At 51.5% G+C, this 20,691-nt stretch overlaps 1 protein-coding gene across 1 annotated transcript in view; it reads left to right on the top strand.

Moving 5' to 3' along the window:
• LOC115075641 (suppressor of tumorigenicity 14 protein-like) overlaps window positions 1–20,691 on the top strand; it is a 148,628-nt gene that overhangs the window by 39,650 nt on the left and 88,287 nt on the right. The window contains exons 9-19 of the mRNA XM_029576215.1: window positions 2,063–2,160; window positions 2,252–2,361; window positions 5,493–5,623; window positions 5,721–5,825; window positions 6,192–6,299; window positions 6,997–7,110; window positions 9,379–9,501; window positions 12,613–12,796; window positions 13,049–13,317; window positions 13,413–13,549; window positions 14,080–14,238. Coding sequence (XP_029432075.1) covers window positions 2,063–2,160; window positions 2,252–2,361; window positions 5,493–5,623; window positions 5,721–5,825; window positions 6,192–6,299; window positions 6,997–7,110; window positions 9,379–9,501; window positions 12,613–12,796; window positions 13,049–13,317; window positions 13,413–13,549; window positions 14,080–14,238 — 1,538 coding nt within the window. The remainder of the gene's footprint in view (window positions 1–2,062; window positions 2,161–2,251; window positions 2,362–5,492; window positions 5,624–5,720; window positions 5,826–6,191; window positions 6,300–6,996; window positions 7,111–9,378; window positions 9,502–12,612; window positions 12,797–13,048; window positions 13,318–13,412; window positions 13,550–14,079; window positions 14,239–20,691) is intronic.

The raw sequence follows: 20,691 nt of genomic DNA, 5'->3' as shown, positions 1-20,691 counted from the left end.
GGGGCGGGGCCAGTGTGATGGAAGCACAGTGTATTACACGGCCTGATAAGTGCAGGGGGAGGGGCCAGTGGGATGGAAGCACAGTGTATTACACTGCCGGATAAGTGCAGGGGGAGGGGCCAGTGGGATGGAAGCACAGTGTATTACACTGCCGGATAAGTGCAGGGGGAGGGGCCAGTGGGATGGAAGCACAGTGTATTACACTGCCGGATAAGTGCAGGGGGAGGGGCCAGTGGGATGGAAGCACAGTGTATTACACTGCCGGATAAGTGCAGGGGGAGGGGCCAGTGGGATGGAAGCACAGTGTGTTACACTGCCGGATAAGTGCAGGGGGAGGGGCCAGTGTGATGGAAGCACAGTGTGTTACACTGCCGGATAAGTGCAGGGGGAGGGGCCAGTGTGATGGAAGCACAGTGTATTACACTGCCGGATAAGTGCAGGGGGAGGGGCCAGTGTGATGGAAGCACAGTGTATTACACGGCCGGATAAGTGCAGGGGGAGGGGGCCAGTGTGATGGAAGCACAGTGTATTACACTGCCGGATAAGTGCAGGGGGAGGGGGCCAGTGTGATGGAAGCACAGTGTATTACACTGCCGGATAAGTGCAGGGGGAGGGGGCCAGTGTGATGGAAGCTCAGTATATTACACAGCTGAATGAGTGTGGGGGAAGGGGCCAGCGGGACTAAACCACAGTGTATTAAACAGCTGGATAAGAAAGGAGGCAGGAGCCAGTGGAAGCATATAGCTGGATGACTGCAGGGGGAAGGGGCAGCAGGAAGGAAGCACAGAGTATTGCACAGCTGCATGAATGCAGTGGGAGAGACCAACATGATAGAAGCATAGTATTACACAGCTAGATGAGTGTGGGAGGAGGGGCTAGTAGGATGATGTACAGAGTATTATACAACTGGATGTGTGTGGGGGTAGGAGGGGCCACCAGCATAGAAGCACAGCGTATTACACAGCTGGATGTATATGGGGGAGGGAGAGGGCCAGCAGGACTAAAGCACAGTGTATTACACAGCTGGATGACAGCATGGGAGGAGGAGCCAGAGGGACGGAAGCACAGTGTATTACACAGCTGGATGAGTGCGGGACGGAAGCCCAGTGTATTACACAGCTGGATGATTGCATGGGAGGAGGAGCCAGTGGGACGGAAGCACAGTGTATTACACAGCTGGATGACAGTGTGGGAGGAGGAGCCGGTGGGACGGAAGCACAGTGTATTACACAGCTGGATGAGTGCGGGACGGAAGCCCAGTGTATTACACAGCTGGATGAGTGCGGGACGGAAGCACAGTGTGTTACACAGCTGGATGACAGCATGGGAGGAGGAGCCAGTGGGACGGAAGCACAGTGTATTACACAGCTGGATGAGTGCGGGACGGAAGCCCAGTGTATTACACAGCTGGATGAGTGCGGGACGGAAGCACAGTGTGTTACACAGCTGGATGACTGCATGGGAGGAGGAGCCAGTGGGACGGAAGCACAGTGTATTACACAGCTGGATGACAGCATGGGAGGAGGAGCCGATGGGACGGAAGCCCAGTGTATTACACAGCTGGATGACAGCATGGGAGGAGGAGCCGGTGGGACAGAAGCCCAGTGTATTACACAGCTGGATGAGTGCGGGATGGAAGCCCAGTGTATTACACAGCTGGATGAGTGCGGGATGGAAGCCCAGTGTATTACACAGCTGGATGAGTGCGGGATGGAAGCCCAGTGTATTACACAGCTGGATGATTGCATGGGAGGAGGAGCCGGTGGGACGGAAGCCCAGTGTATTACACAGCTGGATGACAGCATGGGAGGAGGAGCCGGTGGGACGGAAGCCCAGTGTATTACACAGCTGGATGAGTGCGGGATGGAAGCACAGTGTATTACACAGCTGGATGAGTGCGGGATGGAAGCACAGTGTATTACACAGCTGGATGAGTGCAGGAGGGGGAGGGAGGTTGTGCTTCTGTAGCTCTGCATGTATAAGGAGCCGGATGTGTACTGTGCAGGGGTGAGCTTTGCCCCCTGCAGATCCCTCTCTCATTCTCTGTATTTCATTGTCTCAGGCTGTGACCAGATTTTAACCTCTAATTCCGGGAACTTCACCTCTCCTTATTATCCAAGCTTCTACCCTCCCAACATTGACTGCAAATGGAGCATTCAGGTGAACTGTTTTTTCCTCCTCCTTGTCGTCTTCCTTTCTCCATGAATACAGCTGTCCCTCTCTAACCTGCCCCTTTCTCTGCCCCGCCCAGGTCCCGTCGCACCTCCAGATCCGGCTCCAGTTCTCTATGTTCCGGCTGAAGGAACCGGGAACAGGGAGTGACCTCTGCAGCAAGGACTATGTGGAGGTTGCCGGTGTGAAGTAAGCGACCCTCTGCTCTCCTCTTGCCTGCTCTCAGTCAGCCATGCTGGGGCACTTTTAGGAAAGTACTGCCCCTCGCATGTGCCTCAGACCCCCAGCCCATTAGTCCGAGGCCCTCCGACAGTTTCCGCAGAACCTGGCCATCGTGTCTGGGGCTGAGCAGACAGATGTCTGAGCACAGACCGAGGAGCGACTTGATAGCCGCCTCCGTGTACTGAAATGGGATTAATTGGTTGTTCCCCAGGAAAAGAATCCGAAATGATCCAAGGAAGCTTGAGGAGTGGTCACTACATTATGATACTATTAGACTTATCAGCAGCTTTTGATACAGTAAACCATGACATACTACTAAAAAGGCTAGAAGAAATAGGTCTACAAAACAAAACAAGACAAGATCCACATCTACAGGCACCCTCCACACCCCCCCCCCCTCAAAACAGCCCGCCTCTCCACCACCAGAGAAAGAGCCTTCACCATTGCAGGCCCCGCCCTCTGGAACTCCCTCCCCACACACCTCCGTCTTGAACCCTCACTACCCAACTTCAAAAAAGGCATCAAGACCTGGCTCTTCAGACGGGCCTACCCCGAACCCAACCCCTCGTAGCCAACCCCCCCCCCCCCCCCCACCTTACACTTTACCGCACCCCATCTACCTTACAACCTGTACAATCTGCATGTTAAAAGTTAAAATTAATTGTCTGTCTTCTCTTGCCATAACTACCGTAAATAAGCCTCCATATATATACTCCATACAATCCATATTTCCTTCATTATCCGCTGTAACTTTGTGACAATGTTTATCCCTCATTTATTGCCTCTCATGTAAATAATGTTATGTTCCTTTTAATTTCTCAGCTACTATCTTCTTCCTCCTTTACTTCCCCCCTCTCCCCCCCCCTTTTTTCTCAAACCTGCTCCATCTCCCACTCCCTTGTTTTTTGTAATTTCCTCCTTTCGCAAGTTTATTGTAAACCGGCGTGATGTGCTCGCACGAACACCGGTATATTAAAAAGCTGTTAAATAAATAAATAAACAATGAAATGGTTCAAATCCTACCTAAACAATAGATTTTTCCAAGTACAGATTAAAGGCACAATATCAGACAGAATTGAGCTAAAAACAGGAGTACCCCAGGGATCCACACTCTCGGCGACACTATTTAACATCTACATGCTGCCTCTATGCCACCTCCTGGCTGGACTAGGTATCAAACACTACATATATGCTGACGACATTCAACTAATTTTACCCGTAGAGGAAACAATTGATAAAACATTAAACCTAGCAATGATGTACCTAGATATAATTAAGCAATTACTAAACCAAATGGAACTAGTAATTAACATCGAAAAAAATGAATTTATATACCTAGAACGTAAAAACTTTGGGGTAATTCAAAACCCCATCAAACTTAAAAACGATCAAGAAGTGGAACTAACCGAGAAAGCTCGGAACCTAGGAGTAATAATTGACAAGGAACTCAGCCTTAAGCAACACATATCACAAAAAGTTAGAGAAGGCTATGCCAAACTTATGGTCCTCAGGAGGCTTAAACCCCTATTAACCCAAGCCACTTCCGAACAGTTCTACAAGCACTTATATTCACCAGCACAGACTACTGTAACACACTATTCCTGGGACTACCGTATTCAACAATAAGACCTCTACAAATCTTATAAAACTCTGCTGCCAGAATGCTTACTGGTAAAAGCAAAAGGGACCACATCACTCAAACACTTGCCGAATTACACTGGCTGCCAATAGAACAAAGAGTGCAATATAAAACACTCTGCACAATTCACAAACTGATAAACGAAGAAAAAGCTCATTGGTTAAACACAGCGCTATGCTTGCACGTCCCCCAGAGAAATCTTAGATCAGCCAATAGAGCTCTTCTAACCATCCCCTCGGTCAAGTCAGCAAAACTGACCCAAGTTAGAGAACGAGTCCTATCATTAGCTGGACCAGCATTATGGAACACAATGCCACTCGGAACAAGATTACAGAGCGATTTAAAACTCTTTAAAAAAAAAAGTTTAAAAACATGGCTTTTCAAAAAGGCATTTTACAATGAGATTGAAGAATAGAATGTATAAATGAACAAGCAAAAAAACATCTCCACACAGCGAAAGTCACCGGGTAGCGTATATCTTATTGTTTTTTACTCATTCTCATAGACTAATTTAAGAGATCTGCAGTATAAAGTTCAATTCTTGTATGGTTTCTCTCCTATTAATCATATAATAGGACAAGATCCAGATCACGCATCATATACCTTATATTATGAAAACATGTTACCGATAAATGTTTTGGCACACTGTTAGTAAGATATTAACCAAACATAAAATTTACATACCTCTCTGTAGACCGTTGTGATGGTGCAATACTAAACGACGGTATAGAAAAGATTTTAAATAAATAAAGAAAGAATACAGCAAAAAAAAATGCAGGGACTCTGTGCACCAAGGAAGACCGAGACCATGAGGGATCATCTCCGATGGCCTCAAGGCAGCAAAACAAAATAAGAAGGTGGTAGGCGGAGGGATGCTAGGGGTGCGTAGCAGGAACGGCAGCTCTAAAACAAGAGCCTGTGGTCTGGTGCTTAAAGGGGCAGTATTGAGCGTAACATCGGAAATATTTCCACCAAAAAGAGTGGCGGATGGATGGAGACAAAACTCAATAAAGCCTGGGAGTGGCGCAGAGGATCTTTCTCGCGCGTGAGGGAAAGCTGGAGATGGTGTATTCCTTAAACCTAACGTATTGTGTATCTTAGGCCTGGCTCTTTCATCGATTAGCTGAAGGCGCGCTACGTTCAGGCACAGGAGGTATTGTAGAGACTCTGTGGCCTTTCTCTGCCAGCCCTGACCTGGTCAGGAAGACGTGTGTAACAGAGCTGGGACTGCAGCGGGGAAGATGTTTCATCATGAGGGAAGCCTTCCAGGTTTTTAGAGAAGACTAGATGCACATTTTCAACTAAAGCACTTAAATATCTGCAGGAAAGAGCTGGCCTGGGTCCCTTTCCAACCTCCTCTCTCTGTTTCTAGAGGACTCCTGCGCCCCGTCTCTCCCACCTCAATCCACCCTCTCCCCGCTGGCAGATCCTGATGCTTTCCCCCCTCTCCTTGTCCCAGGTACTGCGGGGAACGTACCTTTCTGGCCCTGACCAGCGCCGGCCCCACTCTGGAGGTCAGCTTCCATTCGGACCGGTCCTTCACGGACAAGGGCTTCCTGGCAGAGTACAGAGCCTACGACCCGCAGAACCGTAAGTACTCGCGCCAGGGCGGGCAGCCCCCCCTTTCCCATGCTGGTACCGGTCTTCTGCAGACAGGTTGTGTTATTCCCCCCACTTCTCTTTGCAGCTTGTCCTGACCAGTTCGCCTGCACCAACGGGCTCTGCGTCGCCACCTCCCTCACCTGCGACGGCTGGAACGACTGCGGGGACCTCAGCGACGAAAGGAACTGCGGTAAAGAGCTCCCAGTCCCCCGCCCCGGAAACAAGAGCGTCTCTGTGCTCTAGGGCCCTCTGCTTTGGTTGGGCTTCATGAGCCAACCCTCACCCTCCCACACTATCCCATGAGAAGGCCTCTGAGAGAGGTCCTGCACCTCACCCTGATTTGTATTAATTCTCCAACCCTCCACCCTCCCGCACTATCCCATGAGAAGGCCTCTGAGAGAGGTCCTGCACCTCACCCTGATTTGCTCTAATTCAGGCTCTCTCCCACTTTTCGTTGAGTGGGGAGGGAGGACTCACTGCTCACTAATGAAGCACTTGTTATGTGGAGGCTCAGCTCATCCTCTCTTCCCCCTCCTGGTTATTTTTTTCCCTTCAGTTTGCAACTCTGACCAGTTTCGCTGCGACAACGGCCTGTGCAAGCCCCGGCTCTGGATGTGCGATCACAGCGACGACTGCGGGGACGGCAGTGACGAGCGGCAGTGCGGTGAGTCTGACGCATGCACACCTCAGACGTTTTATACAGGACGGTCCTGGGTCTGAAGAAACCGTCCCATCTCCTGCTTAAACGAGGCGGCACAATCCTTCTTCCTTCTCTTTTTTTTTTTTTTTTTTCCTCCAGTGTGGCCCCAAGAAATACGGAGGAACCTGGGAGGCACAGAAGAGGGAGGCAGGAGAGGCACTGAGGGATGATGATGCCCCATGCCCTCTGTTCCCCTCCCCTTTAAAAATCCTAAATCTGTCCAGGAATGAAATTCAGTCAGACCTGTTTCTGTGGTTGCATTTTACTTGACCCTCATGGCCAGATCTCGGGTTTTGAAAAGCAGAGGGGGGAAGAGATGGTGCGGGGTATCTCCTGCTCCCCCACCACTCCCTTCCGCTGCTTCCAGCTTCTTCTCACTTTCTTGGGGCACAGCAGGGGGTTCCCAGTAGTAATCCAAAAGCCTGGGGAGGAGGAGCAGCCGCTGGGACTGGGAGGAGGGTCAGCCTCTTAAATGCAATGGTTTTGATCTGGGTTTTATTGCCCCTTCACGTCCTGCTGACCCCGGGTGGGGAGGATATTGCAGGAGGTCGACTCCTGACACTGCTTCAGCCTCAATGCCCCACACCTCCCTGCTGTTCATTATTCGGCTTTCTCTAACCGCCTTTCCCAAATGTCTTGTTTCCCACTCTTCGGGGAGCAGGTTGCACGGCAGAGCAGTGGAAGTGTGGTGACCACACCTGCGTGCCCCGGACGAAGCAGTGCGATGGCCAGGCCGACTGTGCAGACCTCAGCGATGAGGCCGGCTGTGCCAACGGTGAGTCCTGGAGGTGCTGCTGCTGTCTGAGGGCTCTCAGTCTGTACTGGGGGGCGGGGATGATAAGGCTCTGGGCGTTACGTGTGCTTTGATCGTAGGCCAATAAATGCTGGCCATGGGGATGGGCTTCCAGTATCAACGTTCACCGAAGATGATCTTCAACAGGACTAATGGGACACTTTGCTGAAAGTTTCTCTTGGGCTGCAAATCTGTGAAGGCATGGTCCCTTAATCTCTCCCTCTGGGTCCTTTCTTTCTCTGTGGATGAAATATGAAGACGCTGTGGGCAAACTGGAAAGCATCTTCCTATCCCCTTAAGAATTTGCCTGAATTTCCCTCGATCCCCCTACCTGATCTTGTTCCTCCTCTGTAGTCTCTGCTGGGCTCCTCTCCTTCTCTTTCCACCCAAGTACGGTGCCAGTTGTATATGCACTCCTCCTCCTCCAGTGTTTGCCAGATGGGAACTGAGGGACAAAGGGATGAATGGACAAACCTCACTCCTACTCTCTATAGGACAGGAAGGGTGAGTAAAGCTTCTCCCGGCATAAATCACACACGGGCCGATACAGTAAAAACCGCGGGAGAGCCCGCGCTCCAAGGCGAGCGCCCGCTCTCCCGACGCGCGCCCAAGCCACTCTCCTGGGCATGCGATCGAGTGTTTTAAATGAGGGCCCATGGTAAAAGGAGGCGCTGGGGACACTAGTGCATCCCTAGTGCCTCCTTTTTGACAGACGCGGTGGCTGTCAGTGGGTTTGACAGCCGACTCTCAATTTTACCGGTGTCCGTTCTCGAATCCACTGACAGCCACGGGTTTGGAAAATGGACGCCGGCAAAATTGAGCGTCCGTCTTCTGACCCGCGGGCAGATTTAATTTTTTTTTTTTTTTTTTAATTTTGGGGCCTCCGACTTAATATCACTACGATATTAAGTCGGAGGGTGCACAGAACTTCTTTTCTGTGCACTTTCCCTGTGCCGGCCGAAATTATCTTCTGCCTTTGGGCAGGCCTTAATTTTTGAAAATAAAATGTACGGCTTGGCTGCACATTTTACTCTCTGTATGGCGCGGGAATAACTAATAGGGCCATCAGCCTGCATTTGCATGTGATGAGCGTTATTAGTTTCAAGGGGGGGGGGGGTGGCCGCGTGTTTTTGACGCGCTATTACCCCTTACTATATAAAATATATATATATATATAAAATAGCACGTCAAACGCACGGCCAAACCGGGGCTAGAGGTGCGCTCAGCCGAGCGCACGTTACTGAATCGGCCCGACAATGAGTAAAGAACTCAACCACGGGAGCTGGAAATGAAATCTCTTTCCTGAGATTGCTCAGCCGTGGCTTGGGTCTGTACTGAGCAAACTGCATTGGAAAACATTTTGTACTTCATCCAAAAGGAAAAGCCTCCACTTTCTTACCCGTCTGCGGGTCTCCCACCGGCAGGACTGACCCCCGCTCGTTCTGCCTCGTGGCCGCCAGTCAGGTGCAGGGCTGCCTCATATTTAAGGGGCCTGCTAGCACCGTAGGGACCCGGCCAAACCCTTTCTTTGGTGGTTTCGTCTGGCGTAGGCGCCAGCTTTTCCAGGATAGGCAGGGCAGAGGCTTGGAAGAGCGGACAAGGCCTCCTTAGCAAGGAGCAGATCTTCCCAGCTTTTATCCCTTTTCTCTTTGTAAACGAAGAGAATATGTGCAAACGAATCTTTTTTTGTTGTAAACGAAATACAGGAAGCGTTCAGTTCTCTTTTTTTTTTACTTTTATTTCTAGGTATTTCTTATGATGGTAGTTAGAATGTATTTTGATTTGCATTGTGCTTATGATTTGTAATTTTTAGTTTGAAGCTCTCTTTGGGGGTTTAGATAGGATAACAGGGTGCAATGAAGAATCACACCCTTAGCTCTCCTGGGCAGGGCGGCTTCTTTTCTCGCTTGGACAGAAGGCTGAGATCTGAACAGATGTGTTCATAAGACTTTTATTTCCAGATGTGAATGGTTGGGGACGAGCTGCAATTCTTTGCTTATATGTACTGTAAATTACGTTTGAAGGCTCATGTGACGTTAACTGGTCAGACCGTCACGTTTTGAGAACTGTTAAATGACGACTTGGAAGACATAGGGGGCGAGACCTCTGAATGAATGAGGGTCATTGCCTTCCTGCTGCACTAGGCCTGACCTGTGCCCTGTGGGAACCTCCGTGGGAGGCTGCAGTGGCCCCGTGGGATGAGTTATTACATTGAACGCGTTGTGGCTTATTCTCTTTTTGTCTCACCAGTCACTGAAGGGATTTGCACGAACTTCACGTACCGGTGTAAGAACGGAGCCTGCACCAGCCACGTGAACCCCGAGTGTGACCAGAAGAGGGACTGCGAGGATGGCTCCGACGAGGAGGCCTGCAGTGAGTCTGGGGGGGTGGGGGGAACTGATCGAAGCTGTCGTAGTCTCTTATCAGACGCTCGCAGACTGATTGTGTCACCAGCATGAATCCCCTGCGTGGGGTCGGGGGCCATCTTTCAAAATCCACCCCCGATCAGCCGGACTCTTCCTGAATACCTTACTCCCCTTCCCCAAATATGAAGCCAGCCTGAACTCCATCTGTTTGCACTGCTATTGCATTGCTCTGCTCCCCCACCCTGGCAGAGATCAATGATTGGGATTTTTTTTCAGGTTAAGCGACCTTACCCAGGGCTGCCTCCTCAGGACTGTAATGACATTGTCCAAGTGCCGCAGAATCCCTCGTAAGGCTGGGAGACCACCTACAGGCGCAGCTTTCCAGCCGGCCAAGGCCTCTATCTGCACACACTCTCACAGCACAAACACTCACACAGCACAAACACTCTCTCAGCACAAACACTCTCTCAGCACAAACACTCACACAGCACAAACACTCTCTCAGCACAAACACTCACACAGCACAAACACTCTCTCAGCACACGCGCCTGCAAACACTCTCTCAGCACGCGCGCCTGCAAACACTCTCTCAGCACAAACACTCACACAGCACAAACACTCTCTCAGCACACGCGCCTGCAAACACTCTCTCAGCACGCGCGCCTGCACACGCGCCTGCACACGCGCCTGCAAACACTCTCTCAGCACACGCGCCAGCACACGCGCCTGCAAACACTCTCTCAGCACGCGCGCCTGCACACGCGCCTGCAAACACTCTCTCAGCACACGCGCCTGCAAACACTTTCCCACAGCACGCGCGCCTGCAAACACTCTCTCACAGCACGCGCGCCTGCACACGCGCCTGCAAACACTCTCTCAGCACACACGCCTGCACACGCCTGCAAACACTCTCTCACAGCACAAACACTCTCTCAGCACACGCGCCTGCACACGCGCCTGCAAACACTCTCTCACAGCACAAACACTCTCTCAGCACACGCGCCTGCACACGCGCCTGCAAACACTCTCTCACAGCACAAACACTCTCTCAGCACACGCGCCTGCACACGCGCCTACAAACACTCTCTCAGCACACGCGCCTGCAAACACTCTCTCAGCACACGCGCCTGCACACACGCCTGCAAACACTCTCTCACAGCGCAAACACTCTCTCAGCACACGCGCCTGCAAACACTCTCTCACAGCGCAAACACTCTCTCAGCACACGCGCCTGCACACGCGCCTGCAAACACTCTCTCACAGCACAAACACTCTCTCAGCACACGCGCCTGCAAACACTCTCCCACAGCACACGCGCCTGCACACGCGCCTGCAAACACTCTCACAGCACAAACACTCTCTCAGCACACGCGCCTGCACACGCGCCTGCAAACACTCTCTCACAGCACAAACACTCTCTCAGCACGCGCGCCTGCAAACACTCTCTCAGCACACGCGCCTGCACACACTCTCTCAGCACACGCGCCTGCAAACACTCTCTCACAGCACAAACACTCTCTCAGCACGCGCGCCTGCACACGCGCCTGCAAACACTCTCTCAGCACACGCGCCTGCAAACACTCTCCCACAGCACACGCGCCTGCACACGCACCTGCAAACACTCTCTCAGCACACGCGCCTGCACACACTCTCCCACAGCACGCGCGCCTGCAAACACTCTCTCACAGCACAAACACTCTCTCAGCACGCGCGCCTGCACACACTCTCCCACAGCACGCGCGCCTGCACACACTCTCCCACAGCACGCGCGCCTGCACGCGCGCCTGCAAACACTCTCTCACAGCACGCGCGCCTGCAAACACTCTCTCACCCCTTCCAGGGGTAAAAACATGGGAGCTTTGCATGTCGTCCTCCCTGGGAGCTGCGTGGCACTCGGCAGACATCCTTTCACCCGGGGGGGGGGGGCAGAGAGAATAATGTGTAACCCTCCCCCAGCCCAGCCAGCTCTTGGGTGCGTGGGGAGGGCCACGGACCAGCAAGGCCCCCATGACCTCCAAGGCTTCCTGCACAAGAGGGACAAGGCAGCCTTTTCCAGGCCCTTAGGGTTTTGTGTCTTTGGGGCTTCTTCTGCTCAAGGTCCCACCAAAACTCGCTTTCCACTCCAAATGTCCCAACAGAAGAAGCCCCGTGGATATTTCTCCACAGCAACTAAGTCCAGAAATACTACTTAGTCTCTCACACACTCCTTCCTGCAAAGGTAAGCTCTTTGGGACATGTACCCTCCCACCCTGGGCCTGTTAGGAGCTGCCGCTCTTTCCGTCCCTTTTTCTTCTCTCGCAGGTGAGCTTCCAGCTGATTTGCCTGATGAGCCAAGCCCCTGTGGATTTTACTCCCCAGTGCCCTCATCCAGGACGCTGCAGAGTCCCCCTTCTCCCTTGGGTGGGCCTCAGCCTCTTCTCCCAGGAATTCCCCTCCCCCCCCCCCCCGCTGTGGCTTATCTCTCGACTCCCCCCTGCGTTAGGCCTCAAAGCCTTTCCCAAAGGAGCGTGGCAGGCTGACGCCACTCTCAGGGCAGGCTCTGGCTCTCACGTCCGGCACCTGCTGACCTGCTAAGGCCACGGCTACCAAACCACCAAGGGGCAGACTTGGGCATCCTCCTCTCACACGTGTGCATAGTTTGATGGTCAAACCTGCCCCCACGGTTTCCAGTGGGAAGAAAGTCACACAGAGAGTAGGTTGTAACTTTTCCAGGGGCGGTCATTGCAATAAAAGCCTAGGCAGGCTTGCTTGCACGTACCTGTGGGGTCTGGCCCCCCAGGCGGGCAGTTTTCTCATTATTGCCCCCATAGTAGCCCGGATGGTTATGACTTGCATCTGTTAGCTTTAATGCAGGTATTGCCTTTATCTCCCGCTGTTTTCTTACCCTTCCTGTAACCTATTTCTACCACTAATCAGCTGTCGCCCTGCTCTCTGCCTGCAATTACGATTTAGAATGGGAAAAGGAAGATTTGTCACTGCCAGGCTAATTGTAAATTATGCTGGAGACAGAGGAGCTCGCTCCGGGAGCAGGCCCGGCCCTGTTTGCTGCGTTATCCCAGGTGAGAATGGACGAGCGGGTCTCTCGCTCACTGATTCCTCGTGCACTCTGCTTCCGCAGGCTGTGGCGTTCGTCCCTACAAGCACAACCGCATCGTGGGGGGCACGGATGCCGACGTGGGCGAGTGGCCCTGGCAGGTCAGCCTGCAGTTCGGCAGGCAGGGCCACACCTGTGGGGCCTCCATCATCTCCGAGCGCTGGCTCGTGTCTGCGTCTCACTGCTTCCAGAGAACCCAGAAAAACAAGTGAGTTTCCCCGTGAAGGGGGCCCATTTCTGTACCCTCGCCCTACAAGGGAGTAAAGATCTGCAGATCCTCAGCTCTGCCCCTCCCTGCAGGTGGCGCTGTGGTAGGGACTGACACTCACACGTTATACAAATAGTTTGGCAAGGGAAACCTAACCAGGTGGGTGGAGGGGGGGGCTCACCTTAGTGTTTCCCCAGTGATCTGCTGCATGGAGGGGGGAGTTGAAAGCTGATGCTCCTCTGCTTCTTACAGCTACGCCGACGCCGGAAGCTGGAGCACGTACAGCGGTCTTCGCACCCAGAGGGACCTGCGCAACGTACAGGTGAGGGGGGTGAAATCCATCACCACGCACCCCGGCTATGACCCGGACACCTTCGACTATGACATTGCCCTCCTGCAGCTCAAGGAGCCGCTGGTATTCTCCAACACCATCCACCCTATTTGCCTCCCGGCACGGACGCACGTCTTCCCCAGTGGCATGTCCTGCTGGGTCACCGGCTGGGGGCTTCTCAGCGAACATGGTATGATTGCATCTCTCTCTCTCGCGCTCTCTCTCTCTCATGTGCTCTCCAGCTGACGCTAATAACTCATCACACATGTGGTACGGGTTTTGCAGGGCAATTGGCTATGGTGCTTCAGAAGGCCGAGGTGAAGATTATCAATGACACCGTGTGTAATGATGTAACTCAGGGCCAGGTGACCCAGCGGATGCTGTGCAGTGGGTACCTCACGGGCGGCATCGATGCGTGTCAGGTATGGAGAACGCCCAGCTGACCCTGTGTAACGTGCTCCGTCTGCCTCCCCTCCGCTGACCGCTGACTTCATCTCTCTAGACAGACCTAAAGGTTTTATTTCTGCAGTGATTGGCGGTAACCAACGTCCTGGTTTTACCTGCTCTTGCAGGAGGGGTTTGACATGGTCTCTGGCTCCAGTGTGCATCCATGACCAACGTCCTGGTTTACCTGCTCTTGCAGGAGGGGTTTGACATGGTCTCTGGCTCCAGTGTGCATCCATGACCAACGTCCTGGTTTTACCTGCTCTTGCAGGAGGGGTTTGACATGGTCTCTGGCTCCAGTGTGCATCCATGCGACACCTGCACGTCCAGGGTCCCTCTGATCAGAGCCAGAGCTTCATAGGGCAGCTGGGGAAACAGAGTGACCGGGGGGGGGGGGGGGGAGTGGGTAGGTGGAGCGGGGGAATAAGAGTGTTCTTGGATGGAGGGAAGAGATGTGGAGGGGGGTGGCTTCTCACCATCCTCCTTTTTTTTGGTTCTTTTCTTGCAGGGTGACTCTGGCGGGCCCTTGTCCTGCAGTCAGGATGGGGGCCCTTGGTTCCTGGGTGGCATCGTCAGCTGGGGCGAGGGTTGCGCCCGGAAAAACAACCCCGGCATCTACAGCCGTGTGACCGAGCTGCGTGAATGGGTGAGAGCGCAAACAGGACTTTGAAACGCCTCCTCTCCCCCCTTCTCAGACCTGGGCCTGCTCCGTTACCATGACAACAGCCAGACCACTGCCCCAGGATGCTCCAGGCAAACTGTACGAAAGCAATTTCCTCAAAAGATGTAAATACTGTGTGCATGCTTTTTATTTTTTTCCACAGGAAGAAGCTTTTAGAAAGATTCTGTAAATAGATTTGTCCATAAACAATAAAAAATATGAATTTTAAGGTGTAATTGTACTGAGGTCACATCTTACCCACATCTCTCTTATTAACTTATTAAAAATACTTTATTTCCTAGCGTGTGGCCAGATGGACTCAAGACCAATGGGTTTTGCTCCCTTGCCAGCAGATGGAGACAGTCAGGCTGCAAATCTATCGCATATAGCCCTGCAGTGACCTCAGCTGTCGTATTCTCAGTCTCCAGCAGATGGTGGACATACATCTCCCTATGGGGATTGTCGTACTTTTTGGAAGGAGAAATTCTACATTCTAAATTGGAGGTAATTGAGCCCCACTTTTCTGCGGTGATACCTAAAGATCCCTCCCCCCTTTGAGAATTCCTGAGGTGATTTCCGAGATCCCTCAGAGGTGTGCCTTGGTCCGGTAGCTGGTTCCTGGCATGGACTTTGCTGCTTAAGCAGCCAAAAGGCAACAGGCGCAGGAAGCCGAGCACGACAGTCGGCCAAAGCCCTCTCCCCCCACAGCCAGAGACAGTCTCTGTACTCAGCCAGTAAGCACTGATCCCAGGAAAGTAATAAATAAAGGAAGGAAGATTACCTCCCATTTCAGAGACGACCAGAGGGAGTTTCTGTAGGACTCCCCTCTGTCTCCGTGCTCGGCGCGCCATACTGACATCATTCCCGCTTCCATTCGGGTAATGGGAATTGGGCTTCTGAGCAGGTTGAGCAGCCCCCAGTGGGCTAGGCCCTGCTATAGTCTTGGTCAGCACACCATGGTAGGCCACGGTGGTGCCATCTTGCACACGTTTGTGTGTGCTGTGCATGCTGTATTGCCCTCCATAGGATGTCAGTACGCGCAGTGTGTTGGCTCTGTGCACGTGCTGTGCGAATAACATCGGGCGTGACTGGAGGCCTGTGCACATCGCCGCGCCCCGCCCGGACACTCTTAATTTGTATGCATAAATTTTTAAGCGTGAACTGAGAGAGCGCACAACTACTGCTGCCAATGGGGCCACCAACCAAGAAAACTAAGCGCCTTGCTCTCTGCAATGCTTGCCATGTTAGAGCCTCTCAGTCTGACCTGGACTCCAACTTATTTCCGCACTCCAAGAAAGCCCCAAGAAGAATTGGCCTCCACCCATTCGGACGAATGGTTGATCACTGCCTTAACTGGAAGTACACCGGACCTCAATATTCCCCTACGAGGGAAATTCAACTGGTCCCATCCCAGTACCTCCTGGATTAGGCATGAACCCGGCTGCCTCTTCCTAGATGGAGTTTTTCCAGAGGCTACAAACCTTCGTGCAGGCACAGTCTACTGCTCTCTTGCCCCTGTCCAGATGGAACCTCAGCCGGTGGTCCCTCCCTCTCCCATTCCTACCGACAGACCCTGAAGTATGCCTCGCCTTACCAAGGGTATCCCTGGCAGGAACCCAGACGGCACGGATGAAGAGGAGGATACAGATTCCTTGGAAGATGGGGAAATCCCCCCCCCCCCCCACCCCAGGTTAGAACCATATCAGATCATGAAACGGTTCTTTCATAGAGACGAATTGCCGTCCCTGGTTTCCCAAACCCTGAAGATGCTGGGAGTTCCTGGGGCAGACTCTGATGGAACCAAAGAAGAATCCCATTCTGATTTCCCTGCAGAAGGCCTCCTGCTACTTCCCCGTGATGAATGCCATCCAAGAGTTGATTGATGTGGAATGGGATGCCCCAGAAGCAAACGTTAAAGGGGGCTGAATGTTGGAAGCTCCTATACCCTCTGGACCCAGCGGTAAGGGAATGTTTGCGTTTCCCTAAAGTGGATGCACTGGTCTGGTCTGTGCCGTCTCAGTGGAAGGAGGAGCAGCCTTAAAAAAAAATTTTTTTTAATGCGCATGATAGACTGAGTCTAGCCTTAAACAAACCTTTGGCGGTGTAGCAATGACCTTACCGATCAATTCTGGTGGCGTGTTCATGTCTGCTTCTCTCTCAATAGGTTGATGAATCCGGGGTGTTCCACAGCGGTTATGGAACCCGCTGCCGCCTTTTTAGCAGACACAGCCTCTGATTTAGTCCGTACTTCGGCCAGAGGTGTGGTCTCAGTGGTGGCAGCCAGACAGAAGCTAGGGCTGCAAAACAGGTCAACCGACGCAACCTCCAAAGCTAATCTTACAAAGATGCCCTTTAAAGGATCACTCCTATTTGGGAACGAGTTGGAAAAGCTGGCCAGTAAATGGGGGTGAATCTCCATTTTCCTCGGTTACTGGTAGATAAGAGGAAGCAGTCACAGCGCCCCTCACCTATGAGGGGTCATTCCAGGGGTTCCCAGTATTTTCGCCCCTACAGAAATTTTGACATTTTAGAGATCTCGACCCCTTTCGTACCCGGCAGGCCAGGAGAGGGGCAGGTTTGGGTTCAGGCTTGTCCCGAACCCCCCAATGAAATTTTACCGACCCACCTTCGGGACAAGAAGATAGGGGTTCGCTTGTCTCTCTTTCTTTCTTTTACCAATGGTAGGTCGAAATTACTTTGGACAAATGGGTACTGGACGTCATACAAGAAAGATATGCACTGGAATTCCACAGCAGTCCTCAGGACATCTTCATGAGGTCTCTTTGCCATTCCCAACACAAGAAGCAGGCAGTGGAGATTATACTTCTAAGAAACACAACGGAAGATGATCCAATTTCGCAATGTAGCAACCAGAAGAAGATGGATCAGTGAAAGAGATTCTTTATCACAGTACACAGGCCCGACTCTGGCCGAGTTTCGCTCTGTACATAGAGCTGCCTCAGGGGCTACTAAAACATGTATACAACATTTAAAAACATATGAATGTGAGAGACATCACAATGACTTTAAATCATAATAAAACAGTAATCCAAAAGAAATGGTAATCAAACAATTAAAATCAATTGAAATGTACAAAACATGACATTAAAGTATTATGCAATGTTTTGTCCATTTCAATTGATTTTAATTATTTACCATTTCTTTTGGATTACTGTTTTATTATGACTTTTTATGATCTAAAGTCATTGTGATGTCTCTCACATTCATATGTTTTTAAATGTTGTATAGATGATTTATTGTTTTAGTAGCACCTGAGGCAGCTCTATGTACAGAGCGAAACTCGGCCAGTCGGGCCCTGTGTATTGTGATAAATAAAGAATCTTTCACTGATCCATCGTCTTCTAATTACACTTCTAAGATTCCGCAGGATGTGGTTCCCATACCTATGCCCCAGGAAAATATGGGGCGTTATTCCATTAATTTTGTCATATTTACACGTACCCAAGAAGGAAGGTTCCGTTGGCCCCATCCTGGACCTCAAGAGCACCAACAGTCACTTGGGGGTAACTCATTTTCTCATGGAGACCTTAAGCTGTGTGGAGAATTCCTAACCTCCCTGGATCTATCCGAGGCCTACCTACATATTCCAATCCGGCAGGAACATCATTTGCTATGCTTTGCAGTGCTGGATCATCATTATCAGTTTCAGGTGATACTCTTTGCCTTAGCCACTGCCCCCAGAACCTTCTCCAAGATCACGATGGTCATGGTGGCAGCACTGAAAAAAGATGGGATCCTGGTGCACCCATACTTGGATGATTGGCTGATCTGGGCCAAATCCATGGAAGAGAGCCTCCTGATAACAAACAGGGTGAAATCCCTGTTACAGGAACTCAGTTGGATATTAAGCCTGGCCAAGAGCAGCCTCAAGCCTTCCCAGTCCTTGGAGTATCTAGGTATTCAGTTTGACACCAGGCAGGCAAAGTCTTTCTTCCATCCATACAGATACAGAAATTGATGAACCAGGTGCATCAGTTGATGAGCACAATACACCCGACGGTGTAGAGCTATTTCCAAGTTCTCCAGTTGATAATGGGAACCCTGGAAGTAGTGCCATGGGGGAGGGCACACATGTGTCCTCTTCAACTCTCATTGCTATCACATGGGAACCCACAGTCTCAAGACTATTCGGTTCTCTCCACCTACTGATGAGAGTCTGCTGTCACCTCCAGTTACAGGAAGCTCATCTGAGCAAGGGGGTGTCCCTGTCTTCCCCAGACTGGCTGGTTCTCACAACAGATGTGAGTCTCCGGGCTGGGGAGCTCACTGTCAGGAGCTGACTGCCCAGGAACAGTGGACAGAAGAAGAGGCCCTCTGGAACATCAATTGCCTGGAGGCCTAGGCAATCAGATTGGCATGTTTACAGTTCAGCCACAGACTACAGGCCCAGGCAGACCGTGTGATGTCAGACAATGCAATAACTGTGGCCTACATCAACCGCCAGGGAGGAACCAAGAGACAAGTGTCACAGGAGACAGACCACCTGATGGAGTGGGCGGAAGTGCATCTACAGATGCTCTCAGCCTCCCATATCACAGGAAAAGACAACATCCAAGCAGACTTTCTAAGCAGGGAGTGTCTGGATCCAGAAGAGTGGGGGTTGTCTGCCAAAGCATTTCCTGATAGTAGGTCGTTGGTGTCTCCCATCAATCGACTTGCTGGCTGCATCCCACTATGCGAAGGTTCCTCAATTCTTCAGTCGCAGAAGATATCCGTAGTCCCTGGGAATCGATGCTCTCATCCAGATCTGGCTGGAAGACCAGCTACTATATGCCTTCCCTTCATGGCCCCTGCTGGGCAGGGTCATTCGCAGAATTTAATGCCACAGCGGACTAATCCTACTGGTAGCTCCGGATTGGCCCAGTCATCCATGGTATGTGGAGACTCCTGGTGGAGAATCCCATGTGCCTCTCACTACACAGGAACCTGTTACAGCAGGGACCAGTCCTTCACGAGGATCTGACTCAATTCTGTCTTACGGTCTGGCCCTTGAGAAGGCTCGCTGATGAAGCGGGGATATTCTGCAGCGTCAATTATCACCTTACTCCATGCTCTGAAGTTCTCCACGTCCTTAGCGTATGTGCGGATCTGGAGAGTATTTGAGACCTGGTGCAAGGAACGCGGTGTTAACCCTCAGGCGGTCAAAGTCCCATTTATTCTGGAATTTTTGCAGGACGTATTGAATAAAGGTTTGGCCCTTAACTCCTTGAAGGTGCAGGTAATGGCCCTCTCCTGTTTCAGGGGTGAGGTGAATGGGGGTCTCCCTGTCGGCTCATCTGGACGTGGCTCATTTTCGGAAGGGAGTGAAGCACCTTCAGCCTCCCTTTATGGTTGCCGTCCCCGTGTGGAATCTTTACTTAGGATCTGCCAAAAATTCCAGCACTTTCTTTCAGCTGCTGCGCCATTTTTCCTTATGTTTATTGACCTTGAAACAGTGTTTCTGGTGGCTATATGCTCGGCATGTCGTATCTCCTGAACTGCAGGCATTGTCGTGCCGGGAGCCGTTCCTTCAGATGATCCAGGGACGTTACACCCTACGTACTGTTCCATCCTTCTTGCCCAAGGAATCTCTGAGTTTCATTTGAATCAGTCCATTTTGTTGCCATCCCTAGATAAAATCAAAGAGATGGAGGAATATAATCTACTCCGTCATTTGGATGTCAAGAGACTTTTAATACAGTATCTTGTAGTGTCAGAACCGGTCTGAAAGACGGACTGCCTGTTTGTCCTTCATGGCGGAAGGAAGCAGGGTGAACCAGCTTTGCGGGGCTACCATAGCTCATTGGATCAAGGAGGTGGTCACGGAGCACAAGCCTTGGTGGGTATTTACCTTATGGATCAAAGCAAGAGAGCAGTTTCATTTTCCAAGGTGGATGCTCTGTAACAAAAAGAACCACCATTCCAGTGGAAGGTGGATCAGCCCTAAAGGATGCCCAGGATCAGAAGATTGAGGCTATATTGAAACGCCCTATGAGAAGGCCATGAAGCTGCAGATTTCTGCCTGCTGTTATGATAGCACTAGCTAGTATGCATTTGACCCAGGATGCTCAGGAAGCACTGGGAGAGAATGGTCCTTACTAGGAGCCAGGGACTGTGCTCCTGGCAGATGCTGTGTATGCGGGTACAGCGGCTCATGGAGTGGCTTCAGTGATAGCAGCTAGACGTCTGCTTTGGCTGTGGAACAGGTCAGCTAATGCCATTTCAAAATTGAATCTCATGAAGTTACCCTTCAAGGATTGCCTGTTTGGGGATGAATTGGAAAAGATGCTGAATCTGTGGTGTGATTACAAGATTCTGCAATTGCTGGAGGATAGGAAATCTGCTCCCTGCTTCACAGACGTGAGAGGACGGTTTCACAACTCTCGCCCAATTTTGGCCATCCAGAGGTTCTGGAAGTCAGAGGTCTCAAATCTTTTGCGAGGGTCCCAGTCCTTTCGC

The sequence above is a fragment of the Rhinatrema bivittatum genome, chromosome 14 (assembly GCF_901001135.1).
Source record: "Rhinatrema bivittatum chromosome 14, aRhiBiv1.1, whole genome shotgun sequence".
Classification (NCBI taxonomy): Eukaryota; Metazoa; Chordata; class Amphibia; order Gymnophiona; family Rhinatrematidae; genus Rhinatrema; species Rhinatrema bivittatum.
This window is presented reverse-complemented; position numbering and strand designations above follow the sequence as displayed.